Source organism: Aotus nancymaae, unplaced genomic scaffold (genome assembly GCF_030222135.1).
Source record: "Aotus nancymaae isolate 86718 unplaced genomic scaffold, 86718_ANA_hifiasm-v0.15.2.pri h1tg000036l, whole genome shotgun sequence".
In the NCBI taxonomy this organism is placed as follows: Eukaryota; Metazoa; Chordata; class Mammalia; order Primates; family Aotidae; genus Aotus; species Aotus nancymaae.
Window position 1 is genome coordinate 10,271,218 of NW_026988450.1, and position 19,500 is coordinate 10,290,717.

The window sequence follows — 19,500 nt, forward strand, 5'->3', positions numbered from 1 at the left end:
GATCTTTGAACTTCACAATGACCTTTTCAGCTGAACAATACACTGTAGTTTCCAGAATATCTGCCAGAGAAGGCAGTGATCCTAATGACTTCTAAATGCAAAGTTCAGGGAGATGCAGGCCTGCCTCTGTTTTGAGTTAAGTACAAGACATTTTGTTCACAGAGCGCACCCTTAACATATACATTAGATTTAATTCACTGACAACCTTAATGAAGAAAAGAAAGCTTTATGCTCCCTCCCAACCCCATTCCCCAAATCCTCCCAGTTATTAAATCTATATGAGTACATATGTAGGCATTGAACATTACTAAGAGTCTATTTTAGAATTACAAATAAAGGAAACTCCAATCTACCATGGTTTTTACCATTCTAGAAAAAATACGTTTATGTCAACAAAATGTTCCTGTGAACTCTCCCTTGCTTTCACTTATTCACTTATTTATTTTTGCTTACAATGTTCTTATATTTTACATTATGCTGGTATCCAAGGGCAGTTCTAATTTTGCTTTAAATGCTCCACTGAATTAAAGGACCTGGTCTTAAGTATCTAAAAATAAATAGTCAAGCATTTACTTTTATAAATGTAACCATTTACATTCTCATTGGACTTTTGTTGTCACTTCTCATGATTAAATACTTTGTCAACTATTCCCAGTGAAAGGTATACAAAGATGCCCTTGAAAAGTTTCAATCATATCATGTTTTTTGGCCTGAAAACTCCTCCCCAGTTCTCACTCCTTACCTCCCCACGAGATCCTGAAAGCAGCCTTCTAGCCCCACTGGCCATGGGATTTAGGTTACAAATATTACATTTTGTTGAAAATGGCCCCAGCCGTTGATAATTAAAGCTATCTGTGACACGTGTAGCTTATAATGATTAACTCGTCTACAGTCAGAGGCACAAATAACCTGCACCTGTAAAGACTTTATTTCCTAAAGGTAAAACAACTGTTTAGGAAAGATCATGCTGGCAAAACAGCTGCTTGCCGTTCTGGAGAGGAAACAAGGTAGTATCTTTCAACAAATGCCAACTCCGGCGTTTTATCAGCTCTATCTCATTAACTGGAAACAAGGCTTAAATGCTTTGTTTATAAATTATGATTATTCCTGATTGCGGCAGTTACTGATAGTGCTACTCATTTGCAATGCAACTCTTTGAATTTGTTTAATTACAATTTGAAACAAGGCAGAGAAGATTAATTAACCCACCTGGCTGGCTGGCACATAGTCCTGGCTGGGCTCTGTCATGCTCATATACATGTTCTCACCGTCAAACTGCGAATGAAATAATAGTAAACATTCAGCAATCTTGACTGTGGGTATGTTTGGTTTTTATTTGTTTTGTTTTGTTTTTTAACCATCAAACTGGAAAACGGTAGCCATAAAAAAATACTGCGGCTGGGACTATGGAAAATCTGTCACAGCAAGCGAGCCGCATCTTTCCTTTGATGTTTCTGTTGTCATCCTTACTGACCCTGGATGTCAGTGATTTGGAGTAATTAGTGCTCTAGTAATTACAGCAAGCAAGCAAGAAATGAATGGTTTCCTTTCATCTGCAATCTGTTTTAAAACAAAATGGCTCATTTTGCACGCCATGTATACATATTGCAGTTCAGTTGTAATGAAGTATTAAATGAATGGCACGCTTTCTGAAAGAAAAGAATAACGGAAAATACACGAAGGCACAGCTCGGTGGATTCTGAGTTTAGCTTTCAAAAAAGAAAAAGTGCAGAGTTTTCATAATAGACTAAAACTGGCATCACCATAAGAGCGTCCTGATTTAAAAAATTTACTTTATAATAATATTTGAAAAGAGCATGTGCCACTATAACCATGGCTAAGAATGTTAATAACAATGAATAACAATAAAAGTACACAGGCACAATGAAATACTCTTGTCTGAAATTTTTCAAAGACATAGAATTCATGTATCACAAATGCATAGAAATTCATACACAAATTTTCAAGTTAGGAAAAGGATGAAAGAAACTCACAGGGGCAGCACAACTGGAGAACTGTCAAATAGTTCAAGCAACAATGACAATAACAACAACAAAATATTTTTCATTGTGTGAGTTTTCAAAAGTAGTCATCTCTTTATTCAGACTTAATCCTCAGCTAGCTTTAGTCACTTGATAGATGAGCAAAGCACTTTCTTTTAGTTAGAGGAAGAATTTTTCCAAGGTGATAACCAAATGGAAGAACACAGTCAACTTCACAGAGCTAGGTCTGAACACACTTTTCACTGGACTAATTTCAGAAATGGGAACTTGAAAGTCTGAACAATTACTTTTTGAAAGAGAATAGTGTTATATTGATAGTGGTGCAAACCATGGTACTGTGAATATACTTTATATATGGTGTTATATCATAACATAAAAAACATTGTGTTATAGATATCTCATTCCACCACCCATGAACTGCTAGCAGAAGAAGGTTATAGCAACATGAGGGCAGCGTGGGTGCCCTGAAGATTCACATCAACGTAAGCTGTAGATACAGACCTCCCTAAAGACATGGAGGCACTCACCAGACTAAGCTCAGAGAATCAAAGGATTTCTTCACACATCACCCTACAGATATATTTCACATTATGTGAACAACTTATCAAAACAGATAGGAAATTACTTATTGAAAGATGTGGTTGTTAGAGCAAATAAAATATAATACAACTGGAAAAAGAAGAGCTGGGCATTTTAGTTGCTCTGTCAAGTGGCTCAAGAGCCCAGAGTTCAAGTGACTTACCCCAGGTTGCTTTTCCATTGAACAGGTGAACGCTTTCAACCCAAAGATAGGCCAGCGCCAACCAATCTGCCTGTTACTCCTGACAACTCAAGACCTAACAAAGGGCCTCACTGCGTATTTCTTCATCTCCACCCACTGTTGGAGTACACTGGTTTGTTTGCAAATGTTTTTCATGTTAAGGTGCCAAGGAACCATTTAAAATATGGACAGTTTCTCTGACTGTAACAAATTAAACTGAAGAAGTGGAGTGAACCAAATACTCCACTGCCTGTGCGTATTCTATAAATGTGTTACTTTCTATTTCATCTTCTCTAACTCATTTTCTAAATCTGGTGTTGTTCTCAAGCCAACTCAAGGCTTTGACGTTTTGGGTTGAGTCTATCCAACATGTGCGCTAATTGAGTAGATTCAGTGTTACTGCTTCTGATGAAGACTCTTTCCTCAAGAAGTACCAATACTGAGGTAATACTGAGCCAAGACTAACACAGCATTTTACAATGAAACACATGTGGCTATAGGCATTATAGATATATTTTTAAGTACATTTTATGTTCCTGCCACCTGTATCTTTACATGTATTAACTGATTTAAGCATCACAAAACCAAGAGTTGGGTAATATTATTACCTATATTTTACAAGAGAAGATACAAAGGCACAGATAAGTGAAGCTAGATGCTTCAATTTACACAGCTTGTGAGAGGTGGGGCTGGCATGCAAACCCACACCCCCTGGCTTTTTAGCTACCCATGCAGTTCAACACCAGAACATATCAGTATATTCTGAATCATAATGATGAGCTAGCTATCAATTCTGAAAATAATATCAAAAATTATCAAAGAGAGTGATGATATCATCTCAATGACACTGGCATATTATCCAGAATTTGTGGTATTGTGAGAATTTTTTGAAGTGTCATGAAGAGCTGTCAACCTAGTATCTGGCAGATTACCCCTGGATGCCTAAAAAACCAAGAGAGGGTATGATGGTTAATTCTACATGTCAACTTGACTAGGCCATGGGCTGCCCAGATATTTGGTCAAACATTCTTCTGAGTGTGTCCATGTGGGTGTTTCTGAGCAACATTAACATGTGAATTGATAGACTGAGTAAAGCAGATTGCTGTCCCCAAGGTGGGTGGGCCTCAGCCAATCAGTTGAAGGCTTGACTAGAATAGTAAGGGCTGACCAGAGCAAATGAATTCCTCCTGCCTGACTGTTGAGCTGAGATGTAAGTCTTTCTCTGTTTTGGGGCATGACTTGAAATAACATTGGCTCTTGATGGACCTCAAACATGCCAGCTTTTGGTCTAGAACTACACCATCAGTTCTCCTGGCTCTCCAACTTGCCAACTGCAGATCTTGGGACATCTCAGCATCCATAATCTTGTGAGCCAATTCCTTATACTGAATCTCTTTTGATAGATAGATAGATAGAAGATAGAGGCCGGGCGCGGTGGCTCACGCCTGAAATCCCAGCACTTTGGGAGGCCAAAGCGGGTGGATCACGAGGTCAAAAGATCGAGACCATCCTGGTCAACATGGGGAAACCCCGTCTCTACTAAAAATACAAAAAATTGTCTGGGCATGGTAGTGCGTGCCTGTAATCCCAGCTACTCAGGAGGCTGAGGTAGGAGAATTGCCTGAACCCAGGAGGCGGAGGTTGCGGTGAGCCGAGATCGCGCCATTGCACTCCAGCCTGGGTAACAAGAGTGAAACTCCATCTCCAAAAAAAAAAAAAAAAAAAAAACAAGATAGAAAGATAGAGAAATAGATCATCTATCCATCCATCTAGTTGGTTTTGTTTCTCTGGAGAACTCTAATACAGGTGGCTTTTAAAATTTACTATGAGGATTTCAGAACTCCTCCAAAAGTGTATTTCTGGGGAGCCTACAATATAGAAATGTATTTACTTCATGCTGTCACTTGCTTTCTAGAGGAGAAGAGCCATGTTAATTTTGCCAGGAGACTCTGGTCTCAGTTCCTATCACATCCACTTCCTGTGCTCTGGTGTATCCCACACACATAATCACACCTTTTTGTCCAGAATGCCTTCTTTCCCTTTTACTTGTGGCAGTGCTTTGTAGACTCCTCACCTCCCCTTAGTGAGGGCTAGGCTGTCTCCAGGCTCTGGGCTCCCCTAAGCAGCCCTCTGTTTCTGGGCAGGTTTTGTTGGGGGATTGATTCCGCTAGACTATAAGCCACCAGAGAAAACAGTGCACACCTTCCTTATCTTTAGTGCCTCTGTAGCTTAGGGCTGGCACATAATAGCTCTTCAGAAATGTTTACTGCCTAAGTAACAAAAATGGAAACATATTTGCTGGATTAAATATATTATCTTTCTAGAGAAGGTGGTGACTTGAGAAGAGGAAGAAGTTCAGTTTTTAGAGAATGGTTTGAAGGCAGTTGACTCAGCCTTACAGTGGATTAAAACTGATATAGGCGCAGAAGCCCTTAAAGAGAACAACAACAACAAAAAAGAATAAAACGAAAAGAAAGTACAGAAGTGGCCAGGACACCATTACTCAAATGTTAGATTCAGTTCTTCCTCAATACTTTGATTTAATAAAATTTTATTTAATATAAAACATATAGACTGGCCAGGAATCAAGAGACCTGGCTATAAATAACATGTGTATGCCCTCTTTCTGAAGAATCTTGAGCTGCCAAATAAAAATACATATGTGTATCAGAACAGGCATAGTCATTCCCCATGTGGTTAAAAGATTATGATTGGACACGCTCTTGAGCCCAGTGGAGAAGAGTAAGCCAAGATCGCAGCATGCACGGGACGTTTCCCACCCCACTCTATCAGGTTAACATTATCACTGCGTTGTCACAGCTCCGTCCAACCACACCCAGTCCAGGAGCTGCTTCCACAACTCTCAGCAGGCCTCCTGCTGACCCAACAATCTTAGAATGCACCCCATGCCATGGGCTTGTGGACAATTGTCACTTAAAGTAGAATTATAGTTCCTGGTCTTAGAAGTGTGGTTTTAGAATGATTCCTGACACCATCATGTTGGATTCTCGTGTCATGATTGAAGAAATAGACTTTTTATTGTTTATGAGATCCACCTAGGGACAGAACTGAGGTCTGGATTCTTAGTAGAAGAGTTTTCCACTATGACACGCTGCTTTCTACTCCAACATTCATAAAGAGTGAGGAGTCAGACTCTGACTACAGCTTAATACTCCATCTGCATAAGAAGTGGAAATAGACTCAATGGCTATTTATAGCTGGTGTGTGTGTGTACAGCCTAAAAACCTAAAGGCACAGTATTCGCATTATCACGTTCTAATGACCCCACTTCACTCTACCTGGATTACAGATTAGATCAGCATTATTAGTAATTTTTGCAATAAAATTGTTTTTATTAAACATAACTGCATTTCCTTACTCAGTATAATTATCACAGTTATTATTCTTAGAAGTCAACTGAATTTAGGCATCATAACTTTTCAAAATATATCTAAGTATACTAGGGCTTTTAATTTCCATGTATTCTCAATTTAAAACCTGAAGCAAAGTTTGAAAGAATAAATAGGCTGATTTATTTAAATCTAAATGTAAATGGCATCAACCCAGGATTAGCCTTCCTGACCAAGCGCTTTTAGACTCTTTATTGTGTTTTTATTTCAAAGCACCAGGGGATGCAATCATATAAAAGTCATTCATAATCTTCTACTTCAGTTTTTTGAAATTGTTTTTAGAGGATATTAACCAAACCCATAATCCCAAAGAGCTTTCAAACCAGGTAGTTATTATTTCTTCTATTTAAAAATTGAAAGGAGAAATCTAGCAATATCTGAACATAGTGAATGATGAGCAAAAATGGGTGATATTAGGCTACTAAAACCACAAAGACAAGGAAAGTCAAAAATAGAATGTGAAGTGTAAATCAGTCATTGGCACTGGTACAGAAAATGGGAACATTTTAGGGAAACTATTAAAAGAAAATCAGAAAACTGCTGCTGAGGGGGAAAAACAGCCTCATGGAATTCACGAAACAGAACCACATTGTGTTGCCTATAAAGGGAAAAAGCTTATATTTCTGGGTGTTTTCTGAAAGAATATTTGATACTTTGATGTTTGAAAGAAGGGCTAAAAATGGAAATGTTTATAATAGGGGGTCAATTTGATATTTCTTAGAAAATGCATTATAATAAATCATTTTTAGAGAGGCTAATATCCCTAAAATAAAATTTCCATTTTTGTATTCCTTGGCCCAATATAAGATTACAAGTCATCTATTTTTTTTGGTAACAGAAGAAATAAGTTTGGGCAATGAAGACTTTGCTGTTTCCTAGAAGCAAAGCATTTCGAAAGTTAAGCATCAGATGAGGGGTGATAATGTGCATAGTTCTAATGCTGTTCCCATGCACAGTCACACAGATCCAGTGGAAAGTGAGCAAAGCTAACTCCCACACTAACTGCACATCCTCACCAGTCTCAAGGAAAGGTGTCAGGAGGCACTGGAGAAGGAATAGGTGTCTATTCCTAGTGTCAAGGCTGAGCCTGTTGATGCAAGAGAGTCTTAAGTCAGTCTGCCTCCATGCCGAGCCCAGCTGAATGAAACTGGTTCTGAGCGTGGCACACCTGCAGAAGTGGATCACACTGGAAGGAAAGAGATCAGACTGAGCTGAGGCTACCAACACCCAAAGAAAAGAAAGCAAAGTTACTCTGCTAGTGCTTTGTATGGATGTGCATTCCAACCCAGGAGCACACAGAGCTGAACTAGGGAGGAGCAGTCCCTCTTAGTTGGGCTCGTTCACTTGAACTTGAGTGGTAAACACTCGACTACACATCTGAATGGTATGGAGAGGAAGAATGGCCCGGGCTCAGAGCAGCTGCTTGGAAGACTTGGCCTTGGGTGGGCAAAAAACAGTGCTAGACCCACAACTTAGAAGCTGGACTCCACTTTGAGGCTGAGTTTGTATTCTCATTTTTGTCCCAGTGATATATTTATCTGGGGAATATTAGATATTATTTTTGTTAACTGTGAAAACTGAAATTTTCAATAATAATAATACTAGGCATTTATCCCAAACCTGTCCTTGTAAACACTGTTGTACAATGTGGCTCAATGGCACGAATCTCAAGAGAGAAACACGACAGTTTCCCTCTGCTGTGAAGGGTAAGGCTACAATGCAATGTTTTTCATTGTTGTGTTTTTTTGTTTTTAAACAAATACACCAAACTTATGATTCAGGTTATTCTTTTAATTAGTATTATTTTAAGTTGTCACCTAGTAAAATCTGCAAGTAAGATAATGATGCCACAGTGGTTCAAACCAGTTTGAACCTCTTCCTTTAGAGGCACTCTCTAATTCCACTAAATATATGAAGCCATTTAATTTTTGTAATAATCCTGTAACATTATTACTCTTATTTTATAAATGACAAAACACAAAGGAGGCCAGTAACTTGTCTGTGATGGATCCAGTTACATGCTCCCCAGATCTGCTCAGCCTGCCTGACCCTCAGGCTTCTGACCTTTGCTTCCAGGAATAGCTTATGCCATTCCCATGTAGCCTCCAGAGGCACCGTTTCTATTGCCACCACAACCACAAACCAGGGTGTCCTCAAGCACAGCAGTAATTTATATAGAGAAGCTCTGCACCTGGACTGGAGCTGAGGCAGTTTGGGGTAACATACCCTGAGAGTGCAGGGGAATTCCCTACTGTCCCGTGGAAGGATTGGCCCATGGTGTCCTCTGTGGCACCTCTATGTCCCTCATACCCAGCAACCAGCGATGAATTGTTGCAAAGCTATGGCCACGTGGAAATATCCACCTTATGTTTTCTTTTCCCTGCCTCCCTGCCTTGCTTGCTTTCCCCTCACTCTGGTTTCCCTGGGCTTGCATTCCCAGCGTTAGCATTCAAGCTTTTACTGCAGGCTCTGCTTTCTGGGGAAGTTGGACAGAAATAGTGCCCGATGATACCAGTTAGTAAGTGACAGTACTCTTTAACTACAATCCTATACTAATCTCACCCCATCTTTGTTCTGCTTTCATTATATTGAAGAGTCATTGATTCTATTTTAATTCCCTATGCAAAGACAGAAACAAACTTAGGAAACAGTGATAAAGATACAAGAATTGCCTATATCATGAAAGCATTACTCCATTTGAAAGAAAAAAAAGTGCAAGTTTCTAGGAAACTTCATTAACCCCAAACTTTCAGCACCAAGCAACCCATTTTCATTTTGTATTGTTTAAGAAAAGAATGTGTGGATGAAAGCTTAACTATAAAACCATTCTGGTGACTTTAATGAAAATAAGTTTAATAAAACAAAAATATGGATTTTACAAAAAGGCCTCCACAGGGTGTCTGATATCAGAAAATGAGGAGCAGACTCCTGCTTCTTTGTAGGGACCTTCTTTTTCAAATAAATCCCCAAGTAATTTCTGAAATTCTGTAATTATTAAAGCTGTAAAACTATACCACATAGTTTAAATTCAGCAGTTTCAAATGATTTGTTCAGAACATTCCTCTGACTTTTCATCTTTTAGACAAATTTTATTCTGAATCCATCTATGAAGGAAACAATTTGAGAAGCACATTCAAACTTGTGCCGAAACTCACTTATTTCCACATCATATCAGCTCTCACCTCATTTACCACAGTACCTAAATTCAACATATATGTGGAATGAAAGTATGAAAGTAATTACTTTTGGGGGGTTGGACCTTTTATCGCTGGTATTTCTTATTAATCACAGTGAATATTTTTCAGTATCCAACAGACACATAGAGAAAAAGGTGAGAATATTTTTCTACACATATCTGGTTTGGAAGAGTATGCTCAGTTCTGGGAATCTCAAAACAAGAAAAATATGACTAGTAAGTCAAGACACTGGAAAGGTTATCGGAATAGAATGACAGATGTATTAAAAAGAGCAACAGAGAAGTTGTATTTAGGTGACCATTGAGTGGGTTGAAAAGATAAAACTTTTTAAAAAGTCCAAGGACAAACAATTCTTGAATAATTTTGAGATTAAAAGTGGCATATCAAATAAAAATAAAAATACGAAGGTACAGGGTTATTAAGATGGAGATTCTCACTTCCCTATTATTATTACTCAGACAAATTACATTGTGACTAAGTCTAACAATTATGTGATAAGAATAGACTTTTGTGATTAAACTCTCCCAGGGGAAAGACAGGTGTGGAATGGTATTTTGGTATGTTCAGGCACCCTGACCAATTCGAAACACATGAGGGTCAGTCTAGAGCTACTCCATTTTTTAAAAGAGATATGAAAATATGTTATTTTAAAGAACTGGATTAAATGGCAAATCCTTCAGGACATTGAATATGAGTATGGATTTGTCCATTGTGAACTGAAGCAAAGCTCTGTTAACATATCTTTTACATTTTAAGGAACCTGAGAAGTCATTCAATCCATCATTATATCCAAAGTATACAATGTTCTATTTTTTACACCTTCAAATACTACATAGTTATATCCATTGTTGCCTACTTGCCTTTGATAAAACCTTGGGATCTCATGTAACTTTCCCTGCTGATTTATCCAAATTGTTATGAAGATTATAGAATAATTCTCCTTGCTTTAGTTTAAGCCTTCACACATAGGATGTATCCTTCGCAAGGCATATGCATTTAATGTATTTTTGATTTTCAGTTCCAAAGTGTCTTTGCTTATACAGCTCTAACTACCCCCTCTATCCCTAGATCATTCCCCACTCCCGTTTGATTTTCTTACAGCGTTTTTCAAATACTTCATCCCCCTTTTTGACAATGTCCATTTTATCATATGTTGCCAAAAACCTGTCAAAGCCAAAACTGGAAGACTTGCTGGAAACAGCGTGCCTGCTTCTACTGAAAGCTTTATTTATCCTGCATTGTGAAGGATGATTGGTGCCTCTTGTCTTACTTTCTGAAATGTCACCATGTGATGCCCTTTTGCTGAAAAAGTTGGAGAACAAAGTATCACCACATGATGCTAACAGGTGTAAACCACCTAGTGTGGGCTTGCTGATCCATTAAAATTAAATGATCATCAATATGCTCCTAGATAAAAATGTGATAATCATTCATTCATTCAACAAATGCTGATTCTGTGCCTACTTGTATGCCAGGCACACACATGCATTAACTCATTTAATCCTCACAAAAACCCCACAGACGGTCAGTATGCACGTTATTTTACCAATAAGGAAACTGAGTCCTAGAGAATTAAGCGTTAAGTATTTTTGACTTCACTCCTGTCTGCATCTACCTCTCTACTTTCTCTTGTCACTCTACATTTTATCCGTGCTCAGTGATTTTCGTATGTCCAGATAATCCCTGCCTCTATGCTTACCCATCACCTCATCTGCCTGAAATACTTCTCCAGCTCCCAGTTCCTTCTATTTCTCCCCTTATTTACTAATAATATGATCATAAAATTTATCCTCCAGCTTGGAACACTTCTGACAGTGCCAGAAAGTAAGATTACTAATTATGATTAAGTAACAGGCAGAAACTCGAAGTCTCCCAGCCAAGGAAAACCTTACCACCAGAAGGTAATCCTTCCCTGACCTCATGGGTGCCTTCTCTGTACCTGTGTACGTGCTCTGTGGCATCTTGTGCTTATCCCAGCCCACATCTCTTTCTACTGCTATTACTTCACTAACTCTCCATATTGAACTATGAGCATTTTGAGGGCAGAGACTTTTTGAACTGACCTTTCTGTCTCTCCAACACTTAGCATAGACTTAGCACATTTTATTTACTCAATGATATTAAATGAATCACATAAATCTAGGGCACTACTGTGATTACTAAAAGTATTTCAGAGATCTCACCATTCCATTATTCTGCAGTAACATTTATTCCATGTTCTTTCATTTCTGAATCAGTGACTGTCCATGAAAATAGCTAATTTTCCAGGGGCACTGGAAACAAAGTTTCTGTAAACCAGATCATACTTTAATTTTCCACATCTTCCTGTTCTAAAGGGACAGTTCAGTCGCTGTAGTTTGAATAGTTTGAAAGGTAGTTCATTTTATCAGGGTTTAGATAATGGCTAAAAGCTTCCTGGTACCAAATGGTCAAGTCCTCAACCTCCTCCTTGATTCTGGGGTCCATTCTGATAAGCAGATCATGCAAGAGCTGCTCCAGATCACACTGGTTTGTCCTTTCATGCCGACAGCAAGCTACGGGTGGGCACTGCTCTGAATCTGTAGCAGCACGATGAGGAAAGGTGACTAGACTGGCAGACACTGCCGTTCTTTCCATCTCGTTGCCCACATGGCATGTGGGAAATTCAGGGCTCTGTTTCTCTTGTAGGTAAGGCAGAATAGGACAGAAGTGAGGACAGATTCTATGGTGGAGTGGGTTTGAAATAAGGAGACGCAGAGAGGAGTCTGGGTTCTGACACTTCCTAGCCGACTAGTCTTGGGAATGAGAGTAAAAATTGTTCTTGCTCTATGTAATTATGTCAGATTCAGATGAGATATGCAAGAGCATTTGTAAATTGTGAAGCACTATACGTATGGAAACTATGGTACTTCCCCCCTCATGGCAAGCTCATTTGACTGTTTCCATCATTAATTGGAAAGATCAATAGGCGGGAAGTAGTGGAAAGAATCAACTCGATGTGCCCTCAACTTGCCTGTGAAAAGGTCTTTAATATGGAAAGTTATATGTAGTTTTTTTTTTTTTTTTATGGAGTCTGAGTCTCACTCTGTTGCCCAGGTTGGGGTTAAGTGACACAATCTCAGTTCACTGCAACCTTCGCCTTCTGGGTTGAAACAATGTTGTTGTCTTAGCCTCCAGAGCAGCTGAGACTACAGGCATGCACCACCATGACCAGGGAGTTTTTGTATTTTTAGTAGAGATGGGGTTTCACCATATTGGCCAGGCTGGTCTTGAATTCCTGACCTTAGGTGATCCACCCACCTTGGCCTCCCAAAGTGCTGGGATTACAGGCATGAGCCACTGTGCCCAGCCTAGATATTATTTTTTATCTCTACATAAATGCAGTCATATCTGAAATATGAAATGATAGGAGAAAAGTAACAAAAGGGACACAAGAAAATAATAGTAAAATCACCAATTAAATGAAAACTTTGTAGATCATTATAAGTATATGTATGTGCATGTAAGCATAAGCAGATGCATGTTCTTTAAATATGTACACATTTGTTTACTGTGTGTGCACAAAATATTTTTCTCTTGCAATGTTTTTATTTTGCTAATGTTAAAGTTATTTCAGATTACCTAGGGAAACAGCTATTATAGCACAGTATCAAAAACTACACATAAAACTGCAGGAGGCATTTTCTGAAAATGCAAAGTGCTGTTGAACTTTTCTCTTAATTCATACAGAAAATATTACCCAGTCATAACAAACTACACAATATTACTTTCACTAAAATTGCTTCAGGCTAATTTATTGTCATAAAATAAAGATATCAGACAGTTTGACATGAAAATATAAGGTTATACTTAAATGTAGTAGTATGATATAGGATGATATGTCCCCTACAACATTTTATTATCCACAGTTTATTAGTTTTACACATTAAATTATCCATAACAATCACTCTCTTTATTTAATTGTACTGTATAACAATTTTTGTTCTAGTTCAACAATTATATAACCTAGCTAGATACTTAAGCTGTTTCAGTAATCAATTAGTGTTCATTATAATGCTCACATCAAAGAAATTATATAATTTCCTCTCTTCTGTATATTTTTCACATTCTGTAAAAATTACATTATTAATGCCTTTTGCACATTTCATATTTGCTATAAAAATTCTTGCATAAAATATTCTTTTACCATTAAGTAAATTAATATTAATGTTAGATTAAGTAGTTTTAAGATATTATTGCTTAAAATACCTTCAGAACAGTACTGAGCAGAATGTACGTATTTTAAATAAATGAATCTTATTTCCAAGAAATCTAATGTTATTTGAGACATTAAACTTGCAACTTAAACATGTATTGAGAACAGGAGTCAAGTAAGACTGGGATGGAAACTAAACATTAGAACAATATTAAATCATCTAAAATTTATTTTTGATTTTTATTTTAAAGCAGAAGAATGTGGCCTTTTCTTCAGAGCTAATAGGACTTGCCTCAGAAAATGATATAGTATCTATTCCCCATTCTACATAATGTAGGCAACAAAGCTCTTTAGACACATGACAGGAAATATCCCACATCTAATATTTAAAATTCATATTTTACAGGATCCCATTATATTCCATTTTCAGGCAATGAACCTGCATTTGTAACACTCCATTTGTATTCGTAGCTCCAAAAGCTAATGTGGTTTCTCAAAACATGTACTTTCCAACTTTTATGTAGGTTACAAACAGTACTTTTAAAAACAGTGCATTTTCACACTGTCAGATGACTGAAAAGAAAAGGGCTTGTGAATATGCATTCTGAGTAAAGGCTGGGCAGCTCCACGCATCTGCTATTTTCTCCATAAAACTCCTTTTCACATTTTATCCAGTAGCAGCCACTGAAAACTGATTTTTAGTCCAACATTCCTTAAGGTGTGAGGCCGACTTTATGAAGGGGTTCTGTATTGCCAATTGCATTAACCATACAGTATAAGTAATTCCATTATTTAGAAGGTTATTAGCATTGCCTTGGTTCTTTGTGCCTTCAAAGTTTTGTTTTGTTTTTGTTTTTTTCAATTGCTTGGCCATAGCTTTGTTCACTCTTATTTAATAATACTAAAGATTATAGTGCAACTCACATTTTCTATGGAAGTGGTTTTCTTTTCCTTTCTCTTTCTTTTCTCCTTCCTTCCTCCCTTCCTTCCTTCCTTCCTTCCCTCCTTCCTTCCTTCTTTTGAGACAGAGTCTCACTGGAGTGCGGTGGTGCAATCTTGTCTCACTGCAACCTTCGCAGCTTCAAGCAATTCTCTTGCCTCAGCCTTCCAAGTAGCTTGGATTACAGCCATGAATCACCATGTCTGGCTAATTTTTGTATTTTTAGTAGAGACAGGGTTTCACCATGTTGGCCAGGCTGGTCTTGAACTCCTGACCTCAGATGAACCACCTCCCTCAGCCTCCCAAAGTGCTGTAATTACAGGTGTGAGCCACCGTGCCTGGTCTGGAAGTGGTTTTCAAATGGGAGTGATTTTACCCCAGCCTGAAGAGGGTATTTAATATATGACAATGTCTTGAGATATTTTTGATTGTTATGACTGAAGGATGCTTCTGGCACCTAGTAGATAGAGGTCAGGGATGCTCCTATACACCCTATATTGCCCAGCCTCTGTAGAAAAGAATGATCCAGCCTCAGGTCAGCAGTGCTGCTGTTGAGAAACCTTTGTCTATGGCATGGGTTGAGTTTGTGGTTTTGGTCATTTTCATGACAAACTGCGAATTGAGAGATGAGGTCAACAATGAAATGATTCACTTAGGTAATAAAGACAGATTAAATTCTAAATCAGTCAATAAGTATATATTTTTAGAGAATCACTTAGCTATGGACTAGGTAATTTGCACAATGTGCTGTAATTACCCAACTCTTCTAGGACCAGGACTATTCCTGGTTTTTGTGTGTGGTGTTCAAAAGAAGAATCAAAGAGCCTTGATTGTCTCGGGCTCACGACTCTGTTAACTCAAAATAAACGTATACTGTATTACACAAACTTTGGAGTTAAAATTACTCTGAGTGACTATAGAATAATAAAATTATCCAAACTACACATAAAGACTGCCACTTGTCATGGTTAAAACCTAAAAGCTCTAAGAAAAATGACCAATTTGTTAATTAGGATTCTATTTATCCTTTCATGTTAAAAACTAATTATTTGTTTGCAAGGTGCTGCATCTTCATTAAAATCATTAGTATTCTGAGTAGATGGCACTATTAATTTTATAAATGGAATTGGAATTTCACCACTATGTTTCATGCCATTCTTAGGACAAGTATCTACACAAGATGTTATCTGTGTAAAATGGAACACAAAGTAGTTACATGTAATTCACAGTATGCATTATTTTTCAAATAGTCTTACTAGATAGCAGGCAGGAATTATAAATTGTTCACATGTAAATATACATATAAAGTTATATACACACACATAATTTATATGTATATCTATATAGAGATTTTATGGATATATAATATATATGTTTTAATATATATACTTATATGGAAGTATGTATGTATATACATGTGTATATAGATAATGTGTGTAATGTATAAATGTATATGTGTTTGTTATATACATACATATATATTATATAAATTTTATATATAAAATAAATATATATAAATAAATATAAATAAATATATATAAATAAATATATAAATATTAATAAATAAATAAATAAATATATAAATATAAATAAATAAATAAATATATATAAATAAATATATAAAAGTAAATATATATATATATATATATATATAAATATATAAATAGAGAGAGAGAGAAAAAAAGGGAATTGACACCACAGCAATATAAAGTCATTGCTTCAACTGTTCTAACAAAGGGGAGTCTATGACCAGGTTCTCTTCTAGAAAAGCAAGTAAGCTAAATTAATTAAGTCCTCAATTTGAAATGTATTTCATACTTTTTAGTAAGCATACAGGTATATCTAGGAAATACTGTAGGTTTTGTTCCAGACTGTCACAATAAAGCAAATATCAAAATAAAGCAAATTACACAAACTTTTTTAGTTTCTCAGTTTACATAAAAGTTATGTTTACAGTATACTGCAGTCTATTAAGTGTGCAATAGAATTATGTCTAAAAATGTGCACACCTTAATTATAACATATGTTATTGCTAAGAAATACTAATAATTATCTGAGCCTTCAGCAAGTCATAATCCTTTTGCTGGTAGAGGGTCTTGCTTTACTGTTAATGGCTGCTGACTGATCTGGGATGGTGGCTGCTGAAGCTTGGAGTAGGTGTAGCAATTTCTTAAAATAAGACAACAATGGGCCAGGCATGGTGGCTCACACCTGTAATCCCAGCACTTTGGGAGGCCGAGGCGGGCGGATCATGAGGTCAAGAGATTGAGATCATCCTGGCCAACATGGTGAAACCCTGTCTCTACTAAAAATACAAAAATTAGCTGGGCATAGTGGTGTGTCCCAGCTACTTGGGAGGCTGAGACAGGAGACTCGGTTGAACCCAGGACGCGGAGGTTACAGTGAGCTGAGGTTGTGGCACCGCACTCCAGCCTGGCAACAGAGCGAGACTCTGTCTCAAAAAAAAAAAAAAAAGAAGACAATAATGAAGTTTGCCACATCAACTGACTCTTTCTTTCATGAAAGATTCTCTGCAGCATGTGATACTGTTTGATAGCATCCTACCTATAGCAGAACATCAAAATTGGAGTCAATTTTCTCAAATCCTACTGCTGCTCTATCAACTAAGTTTACGTAAGTTTCTAAATCTTTTGTTGTTTCAACAATTCTCACAGCATTTTCACCAATAGTGATTCTATCTGAAGAAACCACTCTCTTTGCTTATCCATATGAAGACTTCTCATCCATTAAAGTTTTATCATAAGATTGCTGCAATTCAGTTACATCTTTAGGCTCTACTTCTAAGTTTACTTTGCTTTTTCCACCACATCTACAGTTGCTGCTTCTATGGAAGTCTTGAATCCCTCAAAGTCATTCATAAGTGGTGGAATCAACCTCCTTCAAACTCTTGTTGATGTGGATTATTTTGACCACCTTCCAAGAATCAAATGTTCTTAATGGCATCTAGAATGGTAAAATCCTCTCCAGAAGGTTTTTACTTTACCTTTCCCAGATCTATCAAAAGAATCATTATTTACAGCAACTATAATCTTACAAAATATATTTCTGAAATAATAAGACTTGGAGGTCAAAATTTTACTCTTCAATCCATGGGCTGCAGAATGGATGTTATGCTAGCAGATATGAAAACAACATTCATCTCCTTGTACATTTCCACCAGAGCTTTTGGGTGACTAGGTGCCTTGTGAGTGAACAGTAAGAGCTTGAATGGAATCTCACTTTCTAAGCAGTAGGTCTCAACAGTGGGCTAAAAGTATTCAGCAAACCATGCTGTAAAATGATGTACTGTCATCAAGGCAGACAGAGTAGCTTGAACATAATTCTTAAGGGCTCTAGATTTTCAGAATGGTAAATGAATGCTGGCTTCAACTGTTAAGTCACCAGCTGCATTAACCCTTAGCAATAGAGTCAGCCTGTCCTTTGAAGCCAGGCATCAACTTCTTTCTAGCTCTGACAGACTTAGATGGCATCTTGTTCCAATAGAAGGTAGCTTGTCTATACTGAAAATCTGTTGTTTAGTTGTAGCTACCTTGATCAGTGATCTTAGCTAGATCTTCTGAATAACGTGCTGCAGCTTCTACGTCAGCACTTGCTGTTTCATCTTACACTTTTATGTTACGGAAATGACTTACTATTTTCTTTAATCCTCATGAACCAACCTTTGCTAGCTTCCAACCTTTCTTCCGCAGCTTCCACAGTTCTCTTCTGCAGCTTCCTCACTTCTCTCAGCCTTCAAAGAATTGAAGAGAGGTAAGGCCTTGCTCTGGATTAGGCCTTGGCTTAAGGGAATGCAGTGGCTGCTTTGATCATCTGTCCAGATCACCAAAACTTTCTCTACATCAGCAATAAGGCTGTTTCACTTTCTTATTATTGGTGTGTTCACTGGAGTAGCATTTTTAATTTCCTTCAAGAACTTTTCTTTTGCATTCATGAAAGCTAGACCTCTCTTGCCAAACAGCCAGGTTTGGCAAGAGAGGCCTAGCTCGGCTTTCTACATGCCTTCTTTATAAGCTTAATCATTTCTACTTTTTAATTTAAAGTGAGAGATGTGAGACTCCTCCTTTCACTTGAACACTTGGAGACCATTGTAGGGCTATTAATTGGCCTAATTTTAATACTGCTATGACTCAGAAAATAAAGAGGTCTGAGGAGAAGGAGAGAAATGGGGAAATGTCCAGTCAGTGGAGTGGTCAGAACACACACATTTATCCATCAAGTTTATTGTCTTATATGAGTGCCATTCATGACACCCCAAACAATTAACATCAATAACATCAAATACCACTACTCACAGATTGCCATGACAGATGTAATAATAACAAAAAGTTTGAAATCTGAGAATTACCCAAATATGACACACAGACCAGAAGTGAGCACATGATGTTAGAAAATGGTGCTGAAAGACTCCTGCTTAATGCAGGGTAGCCATAAACCTTCAATGTATAAAAAACACAATACCCGTGAAGTGCAATCAAGCAAGGTGCAATAAAATGGGAGTATGTCTGTCTTTGCATCCCAATTGCAATTTAATGGATTAATAACATTATAAGTTTTAGTTTCTCAGCAGGGTAGGCATTGGGGAGGTGTCTCAGGAAAGAGTGGAAAGGTCAAGGGGATCTGCCTGGGATCTTAGATGGTCCCAGGGAATTCACCAAGTGCATGATCTCCCAGGTGGATAACCTTGAGAAACGGGAGTCTAGGGCCACTTCAGTTTGCATGGAATTAGAAGACAATGTCAGCAAAATAGAAATATGCACACAGAGTCATCTTAGACCATCTTAGACAACACAGGGTATGTAACGTTTATAAGCATTTGAACATATTCCTAGATGGAAAATTATGCATTAATAGGTTTCATTTTTAAAATAGCATATTGGTTAGTTTTTTAAAAATCTAAACTTTAAGAGCAGTTTTAGGTACACAGCAAAACTGAGCAGAATGTGGAGTTCCCATATATCTCCTATCTCCACACACACTACCTCCCCCACTATGAAC

General features: G+C 37.5%; 1 protein-coding gene across 4 annotated transcripts in view; it reads right to left on the minus strand.

Annotated features, from left to right (window-relative positions):
* TOX (thymocyte selection associated high mobility group box) overlaps positions 1–19,500 on the minus strand; it is a 313,410-nt gene that overhangs the window by 155,030 nt on the left and 138,880 nt on the right. For 3 of the 4 annotated variants that reach the window (XR_010345528.1, XM_021671420.2, XM_064384221.1), the window contains exon 2: positions 1,210–1,275. The exons of the other annotated variant lie outside the window; for it this stretch is intronic. Coding sequence is in view for 2 of the 3 variants with exons in the window: in XM_021671420.2 (XP_021527095.2) it covers positions 1,210–1,275 (66 nt within the window). In the remaining variant the exon portion in view is untranslated. The remainder of the gene's footprint in view (positions 1–1,209; positions 1,276–19,500) is intronic. 4 annotated transcript variants of the gene reach the window in all.